Below are 27,578 nucleotides of genomic sequence, written 5' to 3' on the forward strand. Positions count from 1 at the left end.
TTGAGAAGTTGGCACTAATCCACTTCAGGCCTTGCTGAGACCAAGTCTTCAGATCAAGAATGTCAGGAATCAGTTTTAATGAATTCTAATATTTTTTAATTCACTGTCATTAATGTAACATGTTTTTACTATGAACAGTTCTTCTATTTATATTAATATATGAAAATATCTTGTTTATATACGAGTATCCTGGATTTATTGATTTTTAAATGCTATCTTCTACATTTGTTGCTACAGTAATTTATACTTTTAAATGGGTGTATGATGTTAGATTACCTGAAAACCATAAAACTTCTAGAAGTCATAGGGTAACAGATTAGTAATTTCTCACAACGTTTTTCAACCGTTAGAAATGAAGACTGAAAGGTAACATCTTTGATTTGTATGTCCTCTAATTAATGTATCTGGGTTGTTTCATGATTTCTATTACACTAAATGGATTGTAGCCATTTTCAACTTCAGAAAAAAGGAGGCACTTTTAGAGTTTACCGTCCATTAACAATCAAGATACACCAGGATAAGTAAATATTATTTAAGCCACAGTATTGGCTCAGAAATTGCAGGTAACATCACTTCCAGCTCAGGGGCTGGGGAAAAAACCAAACAGCACTCCCGCTGTTTCAAGAAGCATTTGGTACCTTTCAGAGATGCAGAAAAGTTGCTCATACTCTGCATTCTGCCTGCCTCTGTGGTTTCCAGGGACTATTTGCCACAGCCCGGTTCCACTTTATCTCGTGCTGTAAAGCCCACTGTGTGTAACAAGAAGAAGTCAATACTACAGTGTAAGAGATACCACGAAACCTGAACAAGCGAGGAGACTCTACCTCCTTCTGCAAGTGGGATGCTCACCTCTCGCCGCCCCCAGTATGACAGCACAGGCTTCCCCTGCAATGCACGCACCAGCACAGTTGCACATTAATACACTCCAAAGTAAGAACTAGCTTTTTATAAAACAAACAAACCAACCCGCAAAAAAACCCCAAACAGACAAACAACAAAAAACCAAGAAAAAAGCACCCCACCAAAAAAACCCACCACCAAGCCATGAGCAACCGATTCCACCTGTGATCCACTTTAAGCTCTAGGTTCTTTTTTCTCATTCAGTTCCTTGGCCAGAGAGATCACGCCCCACAATTATCTGCCTAAAGCCAGGAGCACCGGCGGCCGCTACGTGTACAGCGGCAGCGCTCCGCTCTCCTGCTCCAGTCTGGCCACGACCTTCCCTGGTTGCCAACCCCCTGCATTCCCGATGGAATATCAACTCCCTCCTTGTGAGGCGTTCGTAGGAACTAGACAGAAAAACCAAGGCAGCTTAAAAGTGACCTGGCAAAAACAAACAAAACAAAAAAAAGAAAAAACAAAGAAAACCCCCCAAACCCAAACAAAACCAGAAAGTTCTCTGGGTCAAGCCCGGAGTCCATTTCTCCAGGTAGGCCTCCATGCCGAACTGGCGCTCCTCGCTGGCTGTAAGGCTGAAAAAAGCAGTTGCGGATAATGGTTCTTTACTGTATGGAGAACTATGATCTAGCAATAGATACGGGTGTTAGCAACTATATTACAGCAGTGAATACAGCTGTAAATCATATAGTGCTAATTAACATTTGTTCTTGGTTTTTGTTTCTCTCCATCAGCACTTTTTTCCTGTTGTGTTCGAGGTGTGGTCCATGTTAGAAACCATTAAATGTTCTTGAAAAAGTCTACAATATGCTTTTTTAAATTCAAACAGAAACATAAAAATGTTCAACTGACGTTTATTCAATTAATTTTAGTTCTCAATTTATAAAGATTTTACTATTCATGCAAAGGAAAATGAGAATTAAGATGCAATGTGCTGACATTCAGTGTAGTTTTACAGCCTTTTTAATACAGAAGTAATTTTAAAAATAATAGGCTTAAAATAGTAAAAAACCAAAAACTAATAGTTTTGCTAAATTACCTTTTTATTACATGGTTTCAATTAGCATTCCCTCATCCTCCCACCCAACAAGCAGATTGTTCTCTCTTTTCTCTGAAGGAAATTATGAGATGATAGAAGTACAGAAGATACTTCAACCAAATGTTGGAACTTCAATTGAAAACACAAGTATACAGCATTCCCAGAATGATTTGTTGCAGCAAATTCTATAAAAGTTAACAGTTCTTAAAGATGTATATAACTTATGAAGCATGTTTCTTGCATATGGTAACAGAGATTATTCTACTAAACTCATCAGTTATTACATTTAATATGCACTATGCTAAAAATTACAAACAATAAAATGCTTTCAACCTGAATGTGCTTTTTCATTTCTTTGAAGTCACTGGAAAGCTGCTGTGGTTTTAGTTAAGGTATTATTCTGTAGCATGAGGAAAATGTTATACTACAGGTGCAGAGAAGATTTAATCCACATGTTCCAAGGTTACATATGGATATAAACAATGGATTAATCCTCTGTTCCCTTCAGTTTTGACTCTCACAGGTCAGAAGAAAAATAGCCTAATTCTGAAATTGTATGGTTCCCTGTATTGTCAGCACCTTTTATTTCATCTGCAGAAGGTTTTGCGAGACAGACCCTAACTGATTATCATTTCATCATCATTTATAAAACTAAAGATCACAAAATAGGTAGAAATACCCATAACTTAGAGAAAGAAAAAAGGTCACTCCTATAGACATTATAAGGCAGCACAGTACCACGGAAACCACTCAGCCTTGTCTCTACGGCTGTAACACCAGCGCGTAGACCAACCACAGCGAGACATAAGTTAGGCAGCTCGGGTAGTCAAATATGCAAGTAAACGCGATCACAGAGACGAGGCTCAAACCCTGTTCAAGAATGCAGTGAATACCTGAAATCACATTTCAAGATGTTCTAATAAGACCAAATTTAATACATGCTGGGGTACAGAAAGTATTGATTCTCTTCCCTGACTTAATGAGCATAGCTTTCAATGCTCGAGGTTCTGTAGTGGAAGTTCACATTTGGAATTTCCAAATGCCTTCTCAATATCTTCTTTAATTATTCTCCTCTTAAGGCATAAATATTTTACCATAATAAAATCAGTCCTATTTCCAAAAAGATTATATTATAAGCACACTGATGTATAAAACTATAGCGCTTAAGAATTCCACAAAAAATTCTGTTTGTCACTTCCTGTTCTGGTTTCTCTCTTAAACAGAAAAGGACAGTTATGCTAAAGAGTACTCAGAAAAAGCGAGCCTGTGACCACAATATATGCAGAACTGGGAACCCATTTCCAAAACCAACATACTAAGGGCCTATGTAACTATTAAACACCATAATTCAGGGACTATGTAACTATTAAACATCCAAGGGACTACATAACTATTAAACATCTGGTTTGGTCTGGTTTTTTTAAGAACAAAGGACAGCCTAATTACAGCAAATACCTTAAAGCCTTCTGTGGAGAATTTCGTATTTATCTATCAGCAATATGTATTATCTTCATATCTTATTCTCTATGATGCCACTCCTTAAAAAGGATGCTTGTCAAATATAAAACTACCGGTCTGTGTTAAGACCAGCTCTCTACTTGACACCAGATTCATTGATCTGAATCTGCTTGACATACCTAGAACACAAGCAGGTTCAGTCACATTGTCCAGAATACAAAACCAAAGCTGGTAGATGAAAGACTTTTTTTTTTTTTTTTTTTCTATTGAGAGATGGATTGAAATCTACAGAGCTCAATTTAATGAGATGCTTTTCAGGCAGGTACAAACACACATACAAATCAATAGAAATCAATGTATATCTTCCTATTAAGCTAGACAGCAATTTTATAGTTGTGTTTCTTACGTCTAAAAGCAGCAAATTTTAGACAGCTGTATGAAACAACAGGTAAACACAGTTTAGAACAAGAGCCAAATACAGTCATTCATTCACACGAGATATAAATAGTAGTAAACACCTTGTATTTGAAGAGTCTTGAGCTTTGCAAACTTTATCTGGGTTTCATCAGGAAAAAACAAAGTTCTTAAATCTGGAAAAAAAGAACACTATTAAAAGCACATACATGCTACTAAACCCAAATTTCATCCTTTAACAATGCAAACTTCTGTTTATTGCTAAGTAGGGGGAAAAGTGACCATCACCAACATAAAAATCTTTAAAAAGGTTAACAACCAACAAAGGCTCAAATGTTTTTCAGTATGTTCATCCATGCAAGTGTATGAAGTACCGTGCGTGTATAACACGGTCTCCACACGCGTTCAACTGTTACGACTGTCCCCAGGTGAAAGTCTCAAGCGCAGGAAGGTTAGGCACAGAAACGCACGTCCTCCAAGGAGAGAGCACGAAGGCGCAGTGCCGTACGACTGCCTGCCTCCTCTGAACGCCAGCTGGGCATCAGTGGAAGCAGGAGTCCCTGTGACAGGTCATCACAACGCGGAGCCAATACGCCGCAAACTTAGCTCACTACTAGCCCTGTTGTGTCTGAGTCAGGTGCGCTGTAAAATTTCAATGATGCCTTTAAATTCTAATGGTTTCAAGCTGCTGTAAACTTCTGCAGCAATCAAAAATAATCTGTCATGGGACTAAGGGGTATGAACATCATGTCATAGCCACTCTGCTGTTAGATTTATTGGAGGGTAAAGCATGTCATTTATGCATCAACTCACAGGAGAAAAAAGCAATCCCTATGAAGTTAATCTAATAATAGACTGGAAAGCAATGATTACTGTTTCATGTGCAGTAGCTATTTGTAGCAGTGGTTGGCCTAATTCAGCAGGCCTTGCCTGTCAGAGCTCTGGGATTAGCAAGTGTTTAGATGAAAATCTATCTGGAAACATCAAGAAATGGTTTAATGAGGAACAAAAGTCTTCATTGTTACATTTAATATTTGCTGAACCTTTTCCATTTGCACCACTACATTTTTAAAAAGCTTACTGGAAGTGACATCCCAAATAGAATACAAATGTTGAGGGACTGTAACTTTAATTAATCTACAATAGCTCTCTACAATTTCACCATAAAAGTCTGCTCTCACTATTGCAGGCAGAATGCCCTGAAACCGAGTGCAAGATTTTTTTTAAAGGCATGACTAATAATCATGGCATAACTACACTATATGCATTTTCCATCAACTAAATATTTCACGTATATTGGCTAATCAACCTCCTCGCTCCCCACATAGTATAATCCAACTGTTGGCATCATTTTAGAGGAGTGGAAGCAAGAAGACAGACATCTGATATTCAGAACCCAAACATACGGCAAAATGGCACAATGGGGACGGGACGCCAGAGATCCCGAGTGAGCCCCCAGACCGTTCTCGTGCCAGGAGCCATGCGCCTCCCTCTAGGAGCTGCCTGAAACATTTCTCAGTTCTTAAAACAATTTATACAAAAGAAGATCTCAAATCCCTTAATTATGTTCAAGTTCTAATGTTAAATAACCCTGGGGAAGAGGCTGCCTTTCATCATCCTTCATCCATTAAGCAAAATTAAAACTAACCCGGGGAAGACATTTCAATCCCTTTTGGTTATAGATGTTGTTCACCATAGATCAGAATGAATGTCTCATATTGAGAAAACAATGCGTTCCTATCAAAAGGAAAAATCGGAAGTTAATCTGATTAATACCTATATTAATTTAACAAACACTTTTAAAGAAATTTAGAGATGCAAATGGAAACGTTTCAGCAAGTATTAAATGCAACAATGAAGACTTTTGTTCCTCATTTAACAGTTTCTTGGTGTTTCCTGATAGATTTTCTCTCCAATAAAATACTCAGCAAAGAATGAAAAAGAAATATAGAAAATAAGACACTGCAGTGTACTTTCACATGAATGTAAGAGACACACAAGGGAACATTTAGCCATACCACAAGTTCTCCTTTTCATAGGTATGCAGTCATTTCCACACCCTCTACCAGAAAATTACCTAACCGGCAGAACCCTCCTTCAGATAATTGTCAGCAGCTACGAAAGATGTAGATCAAAACCGTTACTACAGCCCAGTTGTCCCCTTCTCACAGGATGTCACATAGAACAGGAGTGCACATTTATTAGTCCAACACGGACTAATAAATCAGACCACGCATCGAGTCCCTGCTCCATCCACCACAGTCCACCTCCATGCTCTGCCCACGTGCAGCCACCAGCGAAACACCAACCTGCGTCCCAGGAAGGACAGCTTTTACCAAAAGCCTTCTAGAATCGAGATGTGACCAGCTCTGTACTACCCTCAGTAACTACTGTCATCCCAAGTACTTTTCCTGCCAAAGTTGCCACGAGTCCCTGAATTCCCTGTAATACAAATAATGCTGCAAAACCTTATGTCTTTATGAACTGTTCTCAGCTAGCCTATTTAACTGCATAGGAAACCCAGCATTTGAAATTTTTCCAAGCGAGACAGAAAGTAAAAGCATCATCACAAATATTTACACTAGAAATCCAATTATACTAAGACATAAACAAATTTATACAGGGGAATGTAATCTAGGTGCTGGAGAAAAAACGGTCTAGGACTAGCACAGATATCATGCCATTACTTGTAAACGTATAGAAACAGGCAAACACAGAGTACTTTATCAATAGTAAAGACTAACATGCTTAGAAGTCTGGACTGACAATATCAGTATCAACCTACTCCATCTTATAAATTTAACTAATGAATATTCAGTCACAGTTAAACCAAAATTAACCAACACTGCACACACCTTTCACTTCAGAAAAATAGTTTAATTTTTAATCTGGGATTTAATGCAAAAACTAGAGAGGAAATTATTTCTATTTTATTTCAATTTCTTGTTGAAGGAATCTTGCCACAAAAGCACAGGTCAAAACCTAACACATTCAAATGATTCTAATCTCGATAACTGATTTTAGACACACACAAGTAACTTCTTTTATTTTATAAAATAAAATACCTACATAAAGTCAGAAAAAAAAAAAAGATGTGGCTGAAACAATTTACTGTTTCTTGAGCACGTTTTAAAAGAGATGCTTATAGCCCCTTAGCTAGTCTTTCTGAAAAATCATTTCACCACAATACTTAACTGTCCTTCCAAATGCAACTGAATGGCATCCCACAAAATCTATTGCAAAATTTCCATTTGTTACTTCACAGGAGATGTATCAAAACAGAAGTTGATGATGCAGAAGATACAAGTATTAGAGTTACATTACTGGCTGTCATCTAGCAAAAATACGTATGTGACATGTGAGTGACAACATTAGATGTCACAGTTCACCCATTCTTTTAAAGACCAATATGATCATCTTGAGCTGGAAAACAGCAAAACAGACAAAATTAGCTCACTACCAACACCAGCTAGTTCCTTAATTAACATAGTGACTAATCATCATAGCCTTTAAAAATATGCAGGCAGTAAATCCTAAAACTAAGCAATATTTTACGATCTTTGATCTTAATGTTATGTTTACTGTATCAGTACATAAGTTCTAGAGAGGTGATAACCAAATACACATTGGACCATTGCTGCTTCATAGATCAGAATCTGAAAAACAGAAAAATACCTGATAAATTATAAGAGAAAGAGGTAAAAAAAGAACAGAAAGTAGCCAAGGAGACCAAAGCCCATCCTTTGACCGTACCACATCTTTTAAGATAACAACATAAACTGTACTCATCACTGTCTACTCACAAGCCAAAACCACTCTCCGCCTAGCCATGAGATAGCAAGGATTGCTGTTGTCAGCACAGAACTTTGTCCAGAGAACAACCTCCAGTACAGAATGGGGACAGCCAAAGAAGGCTGGCCAGCCGGGGCTTTCCAAACGCAGCGCATGGCATGCAACCAAGCGTCGCCACAGGAGGAGACGTACAAGCAGGGTCTTGGGGTTTCTGTCATCAACAGCAAAGAACCCCAACCGTACTGCAATCTGGCCACTCCAACACCTTCCTCATATTTAGGGTCAAACACGAGGCCAGCCTAACCTGGTGTCTGACCATTATTCATCAAATTCCTGATCTTGACCCCTGGCAGCCATCCTTTGGATCCCGAGAGGCTTGTTGAACTCTCAGGGATAAGATTTTTCTCCCTCTCCTCCAAACCTTTCCTAATCCTCTTTTTGCAGGTGGCACAGACGCTGCAGGCACGAGCACAGGAAACCTACCAGAAGCGATCCTATGATTTATTGCTTCTGATTTCTATCTCTTTTGTATCACTCCTTCTCTTTATTGCCTGGAAATAAACACTAACTTGAAAAGAAAAGAAAAATGGTCACAGACCAGTTTCTAGGATGGCTCCGCTTTTCAAAGCAGAAGCACGTTGCGGAGGATTTTGGTGTGGGCCATGATACCGAAATGGCTCAGCTAATTGAGGGCAACCTCAAGGTCAACACAAATTGTAGCGTAGACATAAAAGTCAAGGGCAAAAAAATAAAGGAGAAAGGCAGAGCAATATGATGCAATGAAAAATGGAGATCAGGAGAGACACATCAGAAAGGGAAGGATATATCCATATCAATGGGCAAAAAACCTATTTTCACGATATTTTCCTATGTGCAATCTACCATGAAAACTTTCCATCAATGAACACAAATTCTCAACAGGATCAGGACTCATACTTAGCTAATATATAGGACTGATAAGCTACTATGAAGAAATATTATCTGTAACTAAAAATTTTAATGAAGTGGTTCCAAAACAGGAAGGCCGAAACAATTTATGGTACATTTCCTTGATGTTTAATACATTTGAAAAAGAGATTCTGGTGACAAGTTTTCTGCAATCTAACCCAGCTGCAAACACAAAATAGCCTTCTGAAGCCTTATACGGACTAATCTAATACATTTCAGGAAAAAAAATTGAGATCAATATATCCATATGTCATACAAGACTACACTGAACAATTTTGTACTGGGAAATACCAAAACTACTATCTAAATGGCAAAGCCCTCCGAATTGCCATTGAAAGATGGCAAGGCTTTCTGGGTCAGCTGAATTTGAATAATAGGGTGTTCTTAGCCCAAATAACCTATTGACTTCCATATATAACAAAATAGAGAGACTCTTTCAAGTGCCTCCTAGATTTAGCAGCTGTTGCTCTGACACTGTCAGCAATGCATCCATCTTAATCACAGTATGATCCTTTCAACTTTTCTTTTTGAGGCTCTGCTTACTTCCTTCCACCCTTCAAGTGCCCTCATCTGCCCAAGATGTATGTCAGCTCAAAGCACAGTGTGAATATGAGTTAAAACAATGTATCTGGTTTCTCCTGAATCGCGCCTCTCTGTTTTAGCATATGATACATGTAAGTCTACATTTTTTTTGTACTTACACATATAGGAAACCTATATTTAGATGCCTATGGGATGTGCCTTCTGGCTACTTTTATTTTTCTATTCTGATGCACTCTGCTGCAGCAACTCCCCTGGAACTTCCCTCGCCCATCACCACAGGCATTTTACTTTTTATTCTCATTATTCTTTTTGATTTTTCTGTGCTTGAAATAAAAGACTCCATATGTTTTGCTCTTCCTTTATTGGAAAATGTTAATGCTGTGTACCAGAGGGCACAGTCAAATGAGGAATTGCCATTTGGACAGAATTATATACCCAAGTATTGCCTAGGGTGTATCACCTGTATGAGTGCTCTAAGCAGATCTCAGCTTTGTTTCTGCCAGAATCTAAGGCAATACTTTAATGTTGAAAACAATATTCAGTGCTTTCCAAGGGAATATTTGTTCTGTCAAACTCTTTCGAATTAACTGGCACTTAATGGCCTACAACTCATTGCAGATATGTTTCTAGTTCTTAAAAATGTGACCCATCTGAATTATATCTGCTTTTAAAAGAAAGCTCAACCATATGCACTTTTAGTTAATTTTAAATCATGTTCAAACTCTTCTCCTCATTCGAGTTCTCATCTGAAAAACTGAAATAGTCCTTTAACCGTACAGGTCATAACAGAGTCGGGAGTGCTTTAAAAGGCGAGCAGTCCTCGTATTTCACCAGTACAGCATGAGAAGGTTGGACATCTGAAACAGCTTTAGTATACTGGGTAATTCACGTTCACTAAGTGGATTAGCTGAAATAAGCATAATAAATGAAAGAGAATAAAATAAAAAACAATTTCACACTAAGTGAAGGCTTGACTTATAGGAAGTGGCAGCTCTGAAGGCCCAAGGCATAGAATTAGTTTTGCCACTCGATAATTTGACTGATTCACTCGAGTGGCCAGAAGAGAACATTTTCTGCCTGATTTCAGTGTAATCAAGTCACCTGCTCTGCGATTGCCAGGGCCAAGTCAACTGCACTCTGCTGCGCCCCGCCTGCGTGCCCTGAGTAGCAAGAACAGCGCTTTCTGCATATGTGTGCAGAACTACTGAGCTGTTAACGATCGTCAGATTTAGCTACATCTGTACATCAGTGTATTTTCATTTGAAACCATATATGCAATATGAAAATAATCTATTCCATTAACTCCTTTATTTACATAAAGTTTGGGGCTGCTGATGGGATGTTCTCTCAGTTCTGTTATGTATACCAGCAAAGAGCTTATGCGTTACTTTTAGTTAGACAGAGACTTACTCTGCAAATACAGAAAAAAAGTAAATCCGAGAGACTGGAAATATAAATGACATTTTATGTCTTAATTGCAAATGACTCTGAAATTCTTTATAAACAATCACAGCAAGAGTTTGTGTTGAATTTATGTAACACACTTTAAATATAATTTTCCTCCTCCCATCTATATTGTACAAAAAGAATGTAATTTACACGCAGAGATTTGGGAATGCATATGAACAACTTGCATGACACGTCAGTTTTATTCCTGCTTTGCTGAACCGGGGTCAGACAGATACACGCAATATATGTGCTCGTCTTTAAAAACCTGAACCTAAATAATGACCATTTTCACTGGTTATTATTTATAGCTAACTTTTCAAAGTAATGACTGTATACTGCATGTCAAAACCAGAATTTTATATTACTATTGCAAAGAATATTTTCTCGCCTTTATGCAAATATTCGATGGAGACTGACCCAGTCAGGAGAGATAATCCACTTAGAAATGTCGTTATTATTAAAGCACATTCAATCAATATGCAAATGTGAAAACCAGTCATTAAGGATTTTTTTTTTTTTTTTACAATTGTGCAATGGTAAAAACAAAGATATAATGTGTATCAAAATGATTTAACATTTTATAACCAATTTTCTACTTGACATATGTTACTGCATGATTCATCCACATTTTTCAGAATCGAAGTCCATGATCTGGCAAACTAAATCTGTAAAATGAAAAGGTGACCTTGCTTAATTTAATAAGTCTGTGTAGAAATACTCTTTCAACATGTTAAAGAATTACGAAAAGGTTATCATAGCTCGCTTTCATGGGAGAGTACTCTACCTTTTCCAGCTCATTTCTCAGGCTTTTACTGTAATTCATTAGATTACATAAAAACAATGTAGATCATTATATTTTAATAAAGGCTTTCCTTTCCTAATAAAATGTCTGTCATTTACATTCAGGCATGTGTTATATAAAACGCTTCTCTTTCTAAAGTAAAGCTTTTCATAGTCAAGTCACAGGAGGTTGGCAGCTCTAGGAATTATTTTTCTTCACAAAGGATTTTCAGGGTGAATTCAGTTTCTAGACTGAATCCTCCAGAACTCTGGTCCTACATTTATCTTTAAAACATGGCAGCGGCAACGGCAGTCGCTATCAGCACGCCTCTCTGCAAAGTGAAGAGGTCCCTCTCTTCAGCAAAAAGATGGTGTATAATACTATACTCATTAAGTCAGCTTGTTTTTCTTTACACCAATTAATGTTGACTGTGATAAAACAGTTTATACAATACAGATACATTTCCAGCAAAATCTTAATATGGTCCCAGTCACTTAATGAGAACGATCAGACAATGAAATCTATTTTAGTTATGCTAGCTTCAAAATAAAAATGCGCCTCTTCAAAATGCTCAGTAAGAGATGTCTCCTTTTCATCATGAATCCTAATTTGTTGCCAGCACTTGGCATCATGTTTTATTACTTGGGAAGGGCTGAAAGAAGAGCACATTCGTCTTGCGCAGGAGGAAACACCAACTGCGGCCGCTGTGCTTTCTGCGTAGCAAAGGTCTGCTCCTTGGGAGATCAGCTATGCAAGCAGCTTCTCCAGAAAGGACAGCGAGGCAGCCTTCACTGCTCAACCTGCTTCTCTCAATTTTCTGCACGCACATAAAAAAATATGCCAAAATCTCTCCCTGATTACCAGTGCAGCTTTTCACTACTTTACACAGACAGACTCAAGTTGTCCCCTCCTGATCACACACAGCATACTTTGCCTAGTTTGAACACATTTACCCTCTTGCTTTCAGCATACCAAGGTCTCCCCTCTGCAAAACCAATGCAAAGGCTAATCCAGAAATCAGCAGCAGCAAATGAAAAATTTCTACTGTTTGTTCTCACTGCCTCAACTCCAAGAGAAGTACTTCCAGGAGAAGGGAGAACTAGAACCAGTGTTTTGCAAATCATCATCCTCAGACAAACAGGATTTCCATCTGTCACCTTGGACTCCAAGTGCAAGCTACTCCCATCACTCTGAGCTGCTCAGTGTGGCCAAAAAAGAAGTAACTGTCACCTTTCAGGTGACTCCCCAATAAGCACCCATTTAGTTAAAATTTTTTAAAACTTTTTTTCAAAAAACGTGTTGCTTCTTTTCACAAACCCTAGTCCACACAAGGCCGTAGAAGGATGAAGACCACTAGGACAATCAAAAAGGAATATTGGTTTGACATAGGCACTTACCGAATTCACGATTTTGCAGAAGAATCCTTATAGAACATGTTCTCCAAAACACTAAAGCGCAGAACACTTATGTTTAAGCAAATGAGTAATCCAATCCAAATCAATGGGATTGTTTGTAGAATCTTAAAAACATACTGAAGTATTTCACTTGTTTAAGACTCCAGAGGTCTGTATGACAAGGACTGGAGCACAACAGCTGTTAAATTACATTAAAAGTACTTAATACCTGACCAGAATTGCAACTATGGAAATACTTGGATTTAACTACAGTACATGCTTACTTTTCAAACCAGCAAGATTTATTCCCTATTTTTTCTGAGCAGTTTGCAGCAGTGCTGTTATACCAAGAATTTTACCAAAATACAGCCTTACAGAGCTTTCCTTTAGGAAAACACACTACTCAAATCTAATATAGCATTGAATGCTGCGTTTTAAGAGAATGTTATTTATGTAAAGGGAGCAGATTTTAGCACTGCAAATGGATGATGGATCAACATTTTTCTGCAACCAGAGGTGTATTATCCAGCCAGTTACAACTGTATCTGTTTAAACAGTTACAGACGGTTACCTCTCCAAGTCATAGGAATAAAAATCTAAGTGTGTGCAGATACCTTGCGCTTAACAGGTCTTCTGAAATACTGCTGGATAAATCTAAAACAGAGTAGAGGTATCAGGGAGGATCTGTGCTCCTTGTCTCTGATGTTGTATGCCATAATACTCCAATTTCTACTGTTAGCAAAAAATATGCTGCTTTTAAAATGGAGAATCCTGAAGAGGCCTTATGCCACCTAAGGTAACAGTCCAGAGTCTGAAGATGCTTGATTTGCCTACCAGAGAATTACCACCCTACAGTACATTTGATGAGCCTTGTAACCAGCTAAACCAATACGCCATTCTCCATTAGTATGAATGTAAAAATTCTTCAATGACAATATAATTTCAGTGAATCAAAAAACCAGCTTCCTATATCAAAACACAAGACTGTACAATATGCGGTCCGGGATTCTTACACAAACACTCTTAAGGCATTTAAATACACTTGCTGTGATACCAGTTAAAGGTACTGAACGGAAAACGTTTCAGACAGTAAGTATTTGTTCAACTTAATCATGTTATCGTAAAGGAAAATAACACCTAACAAAAACTACTCAATTACAACAGTGTTACTGCCAAAACAGTCCTCCAGAAAACAGAGCGTGCTGGAGATAAATCTTTCATACCTCCTGATACTATTTTTGACTTTCAGACATTTCTTAATGATGACTTAAAAGAGCTAAACCAGTTTCAAAGTCAGTTAAACATGCGACAGAGAGCAGCAGACAGGTATTATGATCATTAGAGACCTCAACGCCTTCAGACACCAGGCTAACAGAAAAGCTAGTAGGAAAGAATGTCATAGATTATAAAAACAGACGGATGAAAACTTTCTGATTTCGTTAACTCTGTGATACTTGGCCCAACTTTTTCAAATGGTTCCCTTCCATCTGCAAATCAAGATAAATTCAGCACAGCCCTGCCCTGAGTGTCAAGCGATACGGTCTTAATTCTCTCGTTGTGACCACTTTGGTCGAACTTTGTCATCTCAAAAGATGTAGGAACTCAGCAGGATCAAATTCTAAAAAAAAAATTGTGCAAATGCTTAAAAGTGAGAGTATATTACTGAGTTTCACACTTCTCGGACAATAATTAGTTGCTGAGGCTATGTGTAAATTAAATTTACAACAAGGTTAACCATTCAGTAAATTCTCAACAGCTTTAACTATTCATTTGTCAAAAATGTTATGTCCCACCCAGATAAAGCAGACACGAAAAATGGATCCCTAAAGAAAGATAATATTAAAAGAGAAAAGGAAAGAGAGGAACCGAGTGACCCATAGTCACCAAGTACAGTTTTTAGATTATCAGAACTCTACTGAATGGCTGTATTTTAAAGAGTAATGATATGATCCTGCATTCCTCATTCACTCAAATTCACGCTCCCTTCAGCACAGAAATTTGCTGGCATGAGATGGGGTGGTACTCAATCATGCAGCATACATGGTCTTTAATTTTAAAATCCAGTTAAATAGATGTTCTAACATCATTTTTTATCTAAGAACATTTCATGATAAAATGAAAGAGTGAGCATGTAACTTATTTGTCAGCTTTATTGTGCAGTGGATAACTTTCCTATGTTACTCACACGAGCTTTCATTTCCCAAAGCTATATGCATTCATTATGACAGTAAAAATGAAGAGTTGCTAAAGAGATGTATGCATTTTTATTATTGTTTGAAAAAATAGATCTTTCTACAGTCCTTTGAGCTTCTGAGTGTGTGATTTGTATAAAATATTTCTCATTTTGGGGACACACCAGATGGAGTGCAGGGCACTGTGGGATATGCCATTTATCACAATGACAGTGCGTAGGTAGCACTGATCCTCTCACCACAGGGGGAAGCTAGAGCTGCAAATGTGGAGCAGCATTAAAAGCCCGACGAGTGGAGTTTGGCAACACTTTTACTACTCATTAACTTAATCATATTAATTTATTAGCCATATATATCAAAGTAATTCACTACTGAATTGTCACCAAGAACAATTTATAAACTGTTAACGTTCCCCATAGGCAGAGGAGTGTTGTGGCATCCTTAATCAGTATGTTTGCCTTTGATTAAAAATAATAATTTCTACCAAGCCAGGTAATGCCAACAATGACAAAGTCATGCATATGTTTCTCATTATAAATGGAACTTTAAAATGACATCTATGACAACTGAAAAAAAAAAGGATAATCGTAAACAGTGAAATGAGCCACAGAAATAGGATATAAACATATAAAAATGTTCAGTTAAGTGTGCCGAGAAAGGAAAAGGTTCCCTGAATGCTACAATCATCTGCTCCCTGCTCTCGGAGGTTCCAGGACTCCTGCCAGCAGCTGCCAGCCGCAGAGGCCCTCCATCAAAGACCCCAAGAGGTGAAATCGGTCAATAGACGTTCTGTGAAGTGACCCTGAGTGAATGCTTATTCTTCAAGTAACAGCTCTTTCTTGGAAGCAGGCTTTACAATACGGAGAGGCAAACCTTCACAGCCTGGTTTCGGCAATCCCAATCTCCGAGCCCACGCTACACATGGAGCAGACTGGCTGCCTCCAGCCCCACCGTGCCCCTCCGCAAGGGAACGTCCTTGCCGCTCCTGCGGCTCCCGCTCTTCGGCCCCGAGCGCATCTTACGGTGCCTCAGCCAGGAGAGGCTGGTGGGCACTGGAGCAGCACCAGTCTCAGATGGAAATGAGGAGACGATGCGTGGGGTCGATGGCAGCAGGGAGTTCCTGCAGGCAGCTCTGCGCATCAGCGGAGCTGCGCTGGCTGACCGTGTGCCCACCTCGATAAACAGCAACTGGATACCAAAGACCTTGAAAGCCTCCGGTCTCATTCATTTCTCTAACAAGGAGCTACCAAATTAAAGTGCCTGAAGACTGCAGCAAATACTGTTTTATCCTCTCTTTTCTGTAGAAAGACTGAGTGGCTGCTGCTATCACTGCTGAATTGAAGTAACACATGAGGTTATCATACTCCTGTGAGCTACTCTATTGAGTTCCACAATGATGTGACTTGTATAGCTATTAAAATATTAATTTCACTAAAATATTAATTACATGAAACTATTCAGTTCACAACAGCTTCTCTTAACTATTAATAAGACAGAACTACACTGAAAAAGTATTCATATCTGTACAGACAGGTCAATATTTTAATTATTACATTCTGGAAAACTCTACACAAACAGCTAATGAGACAGTATCTATTTTAACTGTTTATGAAATACAAAAGGATCACCTCAAGGGAGGTGAAGCTAACGTAGCTGATAATGAACACGGCAGTTTATCTTACACATTTGGAAATGCAGGTGGTTTGCTGCTGTCAGCTGGGCAGAGCAGTGTAAGAGGACAGCAGAGACCTGATGATAGATGCTGGCAGCAGGTTTAATCGGGAGGTATTAGCACCAGGGAGGACCTCAAACACCCTGCCCGCTCGTGGCAGCACCAGTCACAGCCTCTGCAGACAGTACGTTCCAACAAGTTTTCCCTACTGAACAGTCATCAACTGGGGGTGCATCTGCATCTAACCTAAATTCGGAATCCTCCTGCCTCACATCCAGCAAAGGCCACCAAAGCCAAGAATCCATTTGAAAATTCCTCGTTTTCCTTTTCTAACAAACAATCACCCATCAGTTGGGCTTCCTCCCATCTCCTGCGCTAAGCACTCGGCAGCTCTCAGCCCTAAATGCTCACTGCAATCCATCCGCTGACCTACACTGCACGTACCCTGCCAGCACACACCGTATTAGGCCCACCAAGCTGCCCGCAGCTCCGGACAGCAAATCTCAGAAATAGAAAATGGCGACAGAGATGTTTTAAACAGGCTTGTGCCCATCTTCCTGGCACCCAGCCTCACCAGACCTTCCAGCACCCCATCAGCTTCAGCTGCGGGATTCCCAGCCCATGCCCATCCTACCACTTAAAAAAACCTGCCCCGTAAAGCAGGCTTGTGCCCTGTACCACAATCTAACAAAGTTCTGGTGGCAGGATGATTTTCTTCAGGAGCCATCCTCTCCAATACCTTGAAAACAAGATGGAGCAGCCCCCAGAATGGTTTTATTGAAATAATAGTAGCCATTCCACAAATTGAACAGAGAAAAATTGCAATGAAGGCTTCACATAGCAGTTTTCTAACCTTTATGGGGACAACCTAAATGGAGGGTAGCAGGAGCAAAGTTGGCACGGATAACTATCAAAAGATCCAACTACTCTTTCAGCTTCATTCCATATCAACAGTTTTCTGAACTACAGGCTTAAATCATCTAATGGATTTCAGCTTCTCCCTATAGAGCAAACTACTGTTTCAGACCCTAAAGCCTCCTCGAAAATCTATTCCATAAATAAGTTCCAACTGTCTTGTTAAGATACACTGATGACAAAGACTTGTACATTAATAGGAGATAAAGCCTTTGTTGTTAATGTCACTTCATCACACTGCATTGTTTGAAAAACGGAGCCTTTGATGACCATCCCTCTGTGACACACAGGATTCTTCCTTTGCCCTCACAGCAGGCAAGGGCACCACGCCGATTTCCACATTTCCTACATGAACACAAGAAGAAAAACACTTTGTCCTAAGTTAACATAAAACGGACAGTACTTAAATAGCAGCTCTTGAAGGATGCGGTTTGGGCACGGTTATTGTGCTGTTTACACAAGCCCTTCCCGGTGGCATGCATCCCAGACACACCACCTCATCTTTCTCAATCACAGCCCTTTTAACCACCCTGCTGCTCTCATCTCATCATAACTCAAATGTTCCCATTCCCCAAAGGTGGAAGGTACCTACAAATATTTAAAAAGGTCAAGGCTTCACTTATAGCTCCTTCACAAATTACTTATGTGTAAGAGTAGTTGTAGTCCACTTTGCCAAGAGGTAAAAAAATTACACTCTGCACTGGGAAATGCAGTATGCTTAATTTAACTACCTGTTTATTACGTGAAAATGACCATGTAAACTGAGCTGACACAAACCAAATGGGTGATGAAAATAACAGCACATTGCAAGGAGTGGAAACACAGATGGCTCGCTCAGGTCTGCAGGAAGTTACTAATCATCACTCTGTAATACCCTCTGCAGCCAGAGCTGTGAGCTCTGCAGCCAGAACAGCAACTTCTTGAGACCTACCCAGCTAACCAACAGCAAGCCTGGATGCAAACTCCTTTGCTTTAACTTGACAGAAGGCTAAAGAGGAGATAAAACTGAAAAACGCAATGGATGGATGAATCAGGCTGCGTTTGCTGATGTGGAGTCTGTTACTACAATGACATTATCTGAAGAAGGAAACAACTCAGATGCTAAGTTGGACACATTAGAAAATGAGGTAGCCACGTAAGAAGAATAAGTGTGGGTTGTTTGTTTGTCTGGGTTTGTGTTTTGGTTTTTTTTTTTTTTTTTGTATTGGGTTTTTTTTTGTTGGTTTTTTTTGTTGGGTTTTGTTTGGTTGGTTTTTTTTAGAACAGTGGAAGCAGATTAACAGAACTGTCTGCATATCTGTGCTGTAGGATGAATGGGCAAGATCAGGCACAGGGATTATCAAGGAGTGGACAAGAAGACATCCAAAAGAAATGCTTCGGGCAATTACACTGCCATTAGAGGAAGCAGGTAACCAAAGTAGTCACCAAGATGTAAAGAGTCGTCCTTGCCTCCATATCAGCATCCGCTCTACTGGAAGGGATGGATTCAGCCATGCTGTGCTGCGAACTCTCCTCAGTCTCTGCCCCAGCCCTGGTCCCGCTGCCTTCCCACAGCTGTCTGAAACGGCGTGGGAGCAGAGCGCGCTCCAAGCAGAGAGCGCTCCAAGCAGAGAGCCTCCGCCAAGCCGGCAGGTCACTGAGCCGGGGGCAGCCAGGGGCAGGAAACAGATTCAGTCTTACGTACAAATTCTGTGGGCCAAAACTGTCAGAACCAGAGCAAATTATATGCAAGTGAGAGCATAAGTAACCAAATTAAAACTTAGCCAGTAGAAAACAGGTTAATAGCCTTGCAACTTTTATTCCAGTCTATTATCCACCACTCAGAAGTCTGGAAGAAAACCCTCTCTTCTGTGAGAAGTGTTAAAATGCATTTTGTTCTCTAGTTCAGCCAAAAGGAAAGAATCCGATTGCAAAAGTGTTGAATGCAACCAGAGCAAAGCAGTCAGTAATTAAGTGTAAATAGGTATAAATAAAGCTAATGCAGGCTTCATATCCCAAGTGATCCATCAAGTTTACAACAGCTCAAATCCCCATTGAGTTTACAAGTGGCTCTTGGCACCTTTCCTTACTCAGCGATTCCCTCGATTTTTACATTGTGCTTTCTTTATGAACAAGATAAAACAACTCAAAAACTTCAGGAGCTCTGATTCCTGAGTGACAAGACTACAGAGGGCATCGGTGTGGAGCTGCCCTGCTGCGGGCTGGCAGCAGGGCTGCTTCATCCGCAGGGACCCGTCTAATCCAGGGCTCTCAACAATGCTGCGATGCTCCAGAAACGTGCATTTTCTCCCGCCTACAAGCTGCTCGCAAAACTCCCTTTCAGCTGCTTGAGGCACACTGTCTGTGACTTTTGGCGCTTGGTCATGCAGAGGTTTTCATAGGCGGCTCCCAAGGTCAGAAAGGCGGCCACCCTGGGCCTCGGCCGAAAGACAGCCCCCCGGGGCCAATCTTCTCACGCAACCCTCCGCGTGTTAAATTAAGTGGGATGTATCCCAGTCATTATTTCAGACTCCCAACAACTTACAACAGCCTAGAAGTTCAACTTAAACATCTTTTTACTCAAGCTCTGCAATACTCAAAATATCTGAGACACACAGAATGTGTCTATGATACAATTTTACTGTGCGTACTCAGCACACTGCATCCTAAAGTATTTCCCAATTTAAAGCAATATGGTAGTCTGCATAATTTGACGTCCTGTTTGAAAACACACACAGGGTGGAAAAGTAATATGGAATATTCTGGATTTCTGACAAGACATTATAAATGCAATGTGGCTCTTGTGCTTTCCTGTCTATTGGTAATAACATAACATCAAATCCATGAAATTCCTGAGCTGAGAACACGACAGAGCTACTAAAAAAAACCCTCATTTATAAACTGCTCATAAGAGTAAAAACACAGTCCTTGATCCCTGCGCCACACGTATGAACAGTACATGAAGTTGCACTTGCTCAACTGTGGCGCCTGGCTCTAGCAAAATGCTTTCATACTTTATTAACTACCTCAGTTAAGGTTACTGTGACTATTGCTTAAGAATGTTCATTCCCACTTGCACAGTGATAAAGGTTATTGGTTCACTGTGAAGTCCTCGTGACACTTGGAGTTGTAGGAGAAATTAAAGATCTCAGCTTTGTTGCTCCCCTGACTGCTGAGACCCGCTGAGGCACTCAGTTGCAGTGCAACAGGTTCTGCAAGCAGAGTCATCTGCAAGATCAAGACAGAAGTCACTATACTCTTAGCATTTTTATAAATTCCGCCTTTCCTGTAAGATGTTCTATGACTTTATATTCTGCTAAACACTTCGCTAAGTTTGCTTATTATGGAGATACAATACATTTAGACTGGACTTTGACAGTAATCCTAAAACTGCTAAGCCTCTTGGATATTTGAACAATTACTTTTATGAATACAGTCTGTTAATACAGCTTTATTACCAAAATAAACTTACCTTTAGCACACATCAATTAATAAAAAATTAAAACACTCATCAGGATAGCACACGGTTTAATTTAAACTCTGTTAATAAACTAATGAAGTGAAATAAAATTCTAGGCATTAAATTATGTTTAGGGCTTGTTTATAATTTCACATATTTTCATGCTAGCTTTTTCATATTATGATACTGAATGCAGATTATTGAAGTACAGTCCACTGTGGCAACGCGGACTTATCTGCTTTTCAAGTGTTTCTTCTATAATTCGTACAAGCATTTCTCTATCTTCCCAGCATACATTAATGATGTTACAATACAATACGCATTAGCCACGCTGTTCATAACCCATGAGAACTAAAATACACATGCATTTGAAAGGAAGAAATGCATGCTACAGGGCGCTCTGAGACAATAGTTCATTTTCTCAGGTTTTTTTCTGTTACTAAAAAAAACACATTTAATGGAGTTTCCTGTAAGGAAAATACAATTAATAAAGAACTAAATTACAAATCCATTAGTTTTCAGTCACTGCAGCAACAAAACAGAGTTTTCATGAACAGTCAAAAAATCCAATAACGTAACCTCTGGTAAAGCTTGAAAAAGCCCTGAAGGACAAGGCAGTTAGATCAATATAAGTTTATTTTAACTGCTGGGCAGTATGAGGAGATGAGGTTGATCATCTGATGGATTTTATTACCTGTCGGAGAGATAAGTCCTGGCGATAAGAGGCCTGGAACTCCATGGGGCAGAAGACGTGCATTTTCTTGTATCGCAACTCCTAGTGAACGCTTGGGGGGTCTTCCTGGTCGTGAGCTGATGAAATAAGAGGATAAATGAAAACGCATTTTCTTTTTGAAATATTTGCTTACTACACATGGTATTGATTTGTATAAAATATATGAACCATCAATGACACACAAAAATGTATTGGAAATTCTTGCCTAGGAAAAAAGAAAAATAAGTTGATTAAACATACAAGAATCGTATAGGTTTCAAATGAACTAACAATAAACTGCCAAACAGCACCTATAGTTTACACAATCATGAGCTCAAAATCACATAAATGAGTAGAAAGCTTTTTTTTTAAATCTGCACCACAAGACCAGAATGAAAGCAATCCGTTTTTCTAGCCCTATTGTACCACTACTATCCTTTTCTTAATATTACTGTCTGTAACACAGAGCTCGGGTAATTCATATGCATGTGTAACTCACGCATAAAGTCTTGAAAATGCAACTAAATGCATTACTCTGCTCATAAGCCGTGCTTTATACAGGTTGTGCACGGGTTGTGGATGAACGATGGAATGACTACACGGACGCCAGATATTCAGATTGGGCGCACCAGGATTTATTAGCTCAGACCCTGGCCGGATAAATACAGCCACGCTGCTTCGGCCGCCACGATGAACCAGCTCAGGGCTGACGAGGCTGCTTCACCAAAGGCACGTCTACAGGTACCTCTACTAGCCATACACAAGTCAGCTTGTCCATTATCCGGGGCTTCCGTGGCCTTCCAGGTGGAGAGGGGTCAGAGCAGTAACTGCTCCAAAGCCTATGCCACACACCCGCGCCACAGAAAACTAGAAGTTGTGCTGCCTAAAGATAAGAAGCTGAAACTTTGAATACAACATAGTCTTAAACCTTGCCTTCTGAATCGTGGCAGATAACCGCCTGCTTCTGAGACGCAGCAATAACATAACACGGAGCTTTTCCAAAACCGACTAATCTTTACAGACTGACTGGTGTTTTTAATTACTACAGATAAGTTAAACCAAGAATGTTAGCCCAACCTGTCAAAAATCTCACTGTCCCTTGACCAGCTTATGAATTACGAATGCAGTTTTTAATCCAAAATGTTAAAGGACTTTCTGCAGACCTGTTACATTTAACTATTGTTTTCAACTACCACATTTATCCCTTACATCAGTGTGCGTACATGAAATCATCCAACACAGCTGCCATCATAATAAAGAGATTTACAGACCAAAAAATCACTTGAATCAACTCTTCCCCAAGCCAGCTAATAAAAATGCAACCTCCTCACGTTTGGAAAAATATTGGTGCTTCTCTTTAGGCAAAACAAATTTTACTCTGTTGAGTAATAGAGCTTTTGACAAAATACAGTGAAACATTGTATAAAATAACTAAGCTGCAACAATGAATGAGGTCTGAATAGAGAGCATTTCCAAAATGACTTCTAGTTCACAAAGAAATTTAAGTTAAACTTCACTCTATCAGCTTACAGTGGCAAAGCCCTCCATCAATGTAAGACAAACTCTGCGTTTAAATGAAGACAACTTCCAGCAACGCTACACAGAGGTACCATTAACCTGCTCATTTTTCACAGTGTGCTAGTGTTATTTTGTTTTACTGTACATCAAAGTAGCACAAAATCATTTTTTTGGTTTATTATTTTATCTCTATAAAACTATTCCCCCTCTTTTGGGCTTCGGGTTTATCCATTTTGTATTTCATTTTATTCAGTACTTTTTCCATTTTTCTTTTTTATGCTTTAAGTTGTTTATCATACTATGATGGCTATGTAGTAAAGCCTACTACAAGAGCCCAGACTCACTAGGCTGTAATAAAGCAAACCTAAAATAAGAGTTTTTGAGTTTCACGGGAAGTTAGATGCACACATGCATTCTCTATTATAATCACCTGCTGAAATCATCCACGGCACAAGAATATTGTCTAACAGACAGTATTACGCTGGTATGTGGGGGTTTTAAACAAAAAGAATTGTTGCTCTTTTGATTTACAGAAGTCTGTGCTTATACACATGCATGTGTAAGTGCTTAGCTGGCACTTACTGCCTCCGAAAAAAATTACAAGAGAGCTAAAATTAGCAGCTTTCTCCAGCAGAAGAGCTCAATCAACAACACTACAAAACATTCTCTTCTCAAGCTCAAATACTAACGAACCTTTTGCATAAAACTCCGTATGTTGATAGTAATCTAAGAAAAACACTTTAAAAATTAAACAAACAGTTTTAAAAGATTTTAATGAAGAGATTTTATTTATGATTTGGGTTTTCAGAGGGTGAGGAGGGAAGACAATGGAGTTTCACTCCTGGTTATGCAGTTTTTGCACAGACAACAGTTTATTTCAATGACTCTGTTAACTCTGAGTAGACAACTCGTAGGCCACGGGTTCACCAGATCAGATCTTTAGGGGTTTCGCAGCATATACTACAAGCAGAAGTGAAACTCTCCAATCTGTGGTTATGCACTGACAGAATGCCCAGGATGAAAAAAAAAGTTCTAGGAAAAGATGAAAGAGAAGTTCACACCAAAATTTACTCAGCTCCCTTTCAGAGTCCTGCTGACTGCATTTACATCCCGCCTACTTACAAAAGTGGGGCAAGTACCACTGGGAAAACACACACTGTTTTCTCTGGGTTTTGGTGACTTTGGGATTGTGGTCCTTTTGGGGAAGGGGTTTGACAGACTCTGAAGAGAAAAAGAAATGCGTACTTCTAACCTACTCACTCCCTTTTAGTGAATATTACTATAAAGAAGTATCTACTAGGGGCCAGATTCTGGTCTTACACAGCTGTAGCTACAACAGTTTCAAAGGAATTGTTCCCAGTTGATCCTGTTCAAATAAAATCAGAGTCCTTTGTCTCTAATTTAATGTTAGCGTTTAAATGTAAAACTCAAGGCTGGATACTGCTTATAGCTGACTGACTGCCATTCATACACCACCTGAGAAAGAACCGTTTGGGTCTTTAACACCGTGTTCTGCAGCTTGCTTACGAACACCGTTAACGCTGTGTGCCTGGTTCCGAACCGAAGAAACGTAGTGAAGAGCGAGCCAGCACCCCGACACGCTGCTGCCGAGTCTGCAGCAGGCACCTCGCGCTTCCAGCGAAGCCTGGAGGTGGCCAGAGACCACGTCGCCTGTGGCGCACCGAGATCTTTCGCTTGGGAGGACGCCGGAACTCACAGACAAGGCACCTCGGTAGCACATCTGAATCCAAACACTCCCAGTCCTGTTTTAGCCTGAAACAAATTTTCTGTCATTTTTTCCTTAAACATGAAACTAGAAGTTTTATAGAGACGGGACACAAATGTTTGCTCTAAATCTTATTTTTTAATAAGATATACACAAATAAACAAAAACATTAGTAGATTCAAAATTTTTCTGGGATTTCCTTTAGGTTGTGAAAATGTTGCCGTCAGGGCTAGGGCTGGCACCACCAAGCAATGAAATCTCACTGGTCCATCTCAACACTCCCAGTACCTAGTATGCTTCCTATCGTCCTACCGAGTCTAGAATTTCAACAAATTTCACATTTACTATTTAAAAAATATCTAACCCTCACAATTCAGAGAAAATTGCTAACACAGGCCTGGAACAGAAATAACAAGGCAAGCAGAATTACCATTTGGGGAAAGTAAGACATCATTTGTGATTCTGTAAGTATTAGCATATAAATGCTAATAGCATTAGCATATAAATATTAACTTTATTTAATATTATTTCTCTTAATCTTTTGTCACTCTGCTTTTCTATTGCATTTTCTTCTTCACCTTTTCCTTTATCTCATTCAAGAAAGTTATATATTCAAGAAGTGTAGAAAAATCTTTTCCTCATTGATAATAAAGGAAGCATGAACAGGAATGATCAGCTTCAAACAATTTTAAATGTGTTTCTTTGAGGGTCTAAAATCTCTACATAAATTTTATATTTGCCATTAACAGGTCTTTGTGAACAGAAAATGACTCAATTTTAAACTAGATGTTACTTCTGTTAGAAACTGCCAGTTTATAGATATCTTTTAAAACTGTTTTAAAGTACAAGAGTTGTGGTCACAGGTGAAGACCATGGAAACTAAACCAGAAGTACAATACCATTTCTCATTAATAAACTTAGTAATCTTATTCTGTTTACTAAATAAATGCAAATGAATTGGCCAGCTCAAAGTCTATACTGATTAAGATTCTATTAGTATCTCTCAAAACCAAAACCAAAAGCAAATAACCCTTGGGTCAGCAATTACTTGGAAGTGGAGATGACTGGAGGTTTTGGTTTTTTACCTGCGTTTACACTATGGTTACACAGTCATTCTTGTCATCCTCTCCAGCCCACCCCCGCAAAAATCACTAACTCTGAAAGAGAAAAATGAACTGATCTGAATGTTGTTCATTTTTGTGTTTTGTTTGGAATTACATTTGTCAGAGACTAAATTACATTTTAAGAAGTACATTCGACAGTTAAAATTTATATAGTAAAATGTTGAGAAATCATTCATTAACTTCTCTTTTTCCTTTATTTTCCACTCCTGTTGAGAGCTAATGTTATTATTTTTCCTCTCAAAGTTTTATATATTCCCTAGACATCTTAAGGATTTTTAATTTGAATCAAAACATAGAATAAGGCTACTTTTGTGATTTTGTTAAAATTACTGATCAGCTCCATCTTTTGTAACTCTATTTTACACTCATTATGGACAACTATATTTCAGAAAATCCACAAATTCATCAACGTTTTGTAAAATGTAATTAATCAGTGGAAACATACAGCACATCACTGTTGATGTATGATAGCGCTCTACTTTTGTGCTGTTAAATATAGAAGATTTACTAGAATCAGAAGTGAATTTGCATATTAATCAAGACAAATAAACATGTGGTGATTTAACTAGGAAACTGTTATTTGGATGACAATTTAATCAGCACAGGTTGAAAGGTCCATCACTGCAGCATCCTGTTTCTGCTAAAATATTGATTGCGTTACTGATTTCAGTAATGCTTTATTTTACAGGGCACAAATAACCATGTAATTACTCTTTAATTGAATGGTAATTGCTCGCTGGCAATTATTTGTTAAGTTTTGGAGTTTAATTACTAGGTTATTTGTGTTTTGTGAAATAAAATGTTATGTATTAGTAGCCCAAAATATTTGCTGTATGAATGGTCTGTCAAAACTAGAAAAGTAAGTTATGATGGTATGGGTTTGACAAATAACACTATAACACTAAAACTATTATTAAAAGGATCAGATGAATCTTTGAATGCTTTCCCTTTACAAAATTAACATTAGATGTAACATTTGTAAGATAAATGGAGGAATACTGTACCACGGAAGCATGATTTCCTCTGGGGTCTAATCCACCATTTAGCATAATTTATCCTGATGTTTTGCTTTTCATTCTCTGGGCTTCTTTAGAGGAACCGAAATAGTATCCTATCCTCTCGAGAGCAAAGAATAAACCAAGTAGAAATATATTTCAACAGTACTTCATATTTCTGCAACTGAAGTGGATTACCACAAGCACATTATCTTAGCAGCCTATAAACTTTGTAGACTTGGCAGTTAGCTAGATAACAAGGGAAAGCATTATGTCTTGCAGTGTCAATGAGATATGACACATTCTGTGATATATTTATTCCAAGTTGTGATAGATGAGGTACCCGATACTTTGACCGTTAAGATTTGAATTTTACTTCCACACTTTTCATTTTTGTCATCAACTATTTATGAATTGGCAGTAGACAGTCTAGCAAGGACTGCTGATTTTGTTTTTTCAAAAGATATCCAGTTAATAAATTAATTATTGATTCCATGAGGCCTGAGCTATTTGGTATAAAAATATGCTAGACTTGTGATTTAGGAAGCTCTCATATGTATCACAGATTTC

At 38.8% G+C, this 27,578-nt stretch overlaps 1 protein-coding gene across 1 annotated transcript in view; it reads right to left on the reverse strand.

Annotated features, from left to right (window-relative positions):
• The window catches only part of DACH2 (dachshund family transcription factor 2), a 313,020-nt gene that overhangs the window by 129,089 nt on the left and 156,353 nt on the right, over positions 1 to 27,578 (reverse strand). Inside the window, exon 4 of the mRNA XM_075720636.1 lies at positions 21,628 to 21,743. Within this exon, the coding sequence (XP_075576751.1) occupies positions 21,628 to 21,743 (116 nt within the window). The remainder of the gene's footprint in view (positions 1 to 21,627; positions 21,744 to 27,578) is intronic.

This window comes from Pelecanus crispus, chromosome 13, assembly GCF_030463565.1.
Source record: "Pelecanus crispus isolate bPelCri1 chromosome 13, bPelCri1.pri, whole genome shotgun sequence".
In the NCBI taxonomy this organism is placed as follows: Eukaryota; Metazoa; Chordata; class Aves; order Pelecaniformes; family Pelecanidae; genus Pelecanus; species Pelecanus crispus.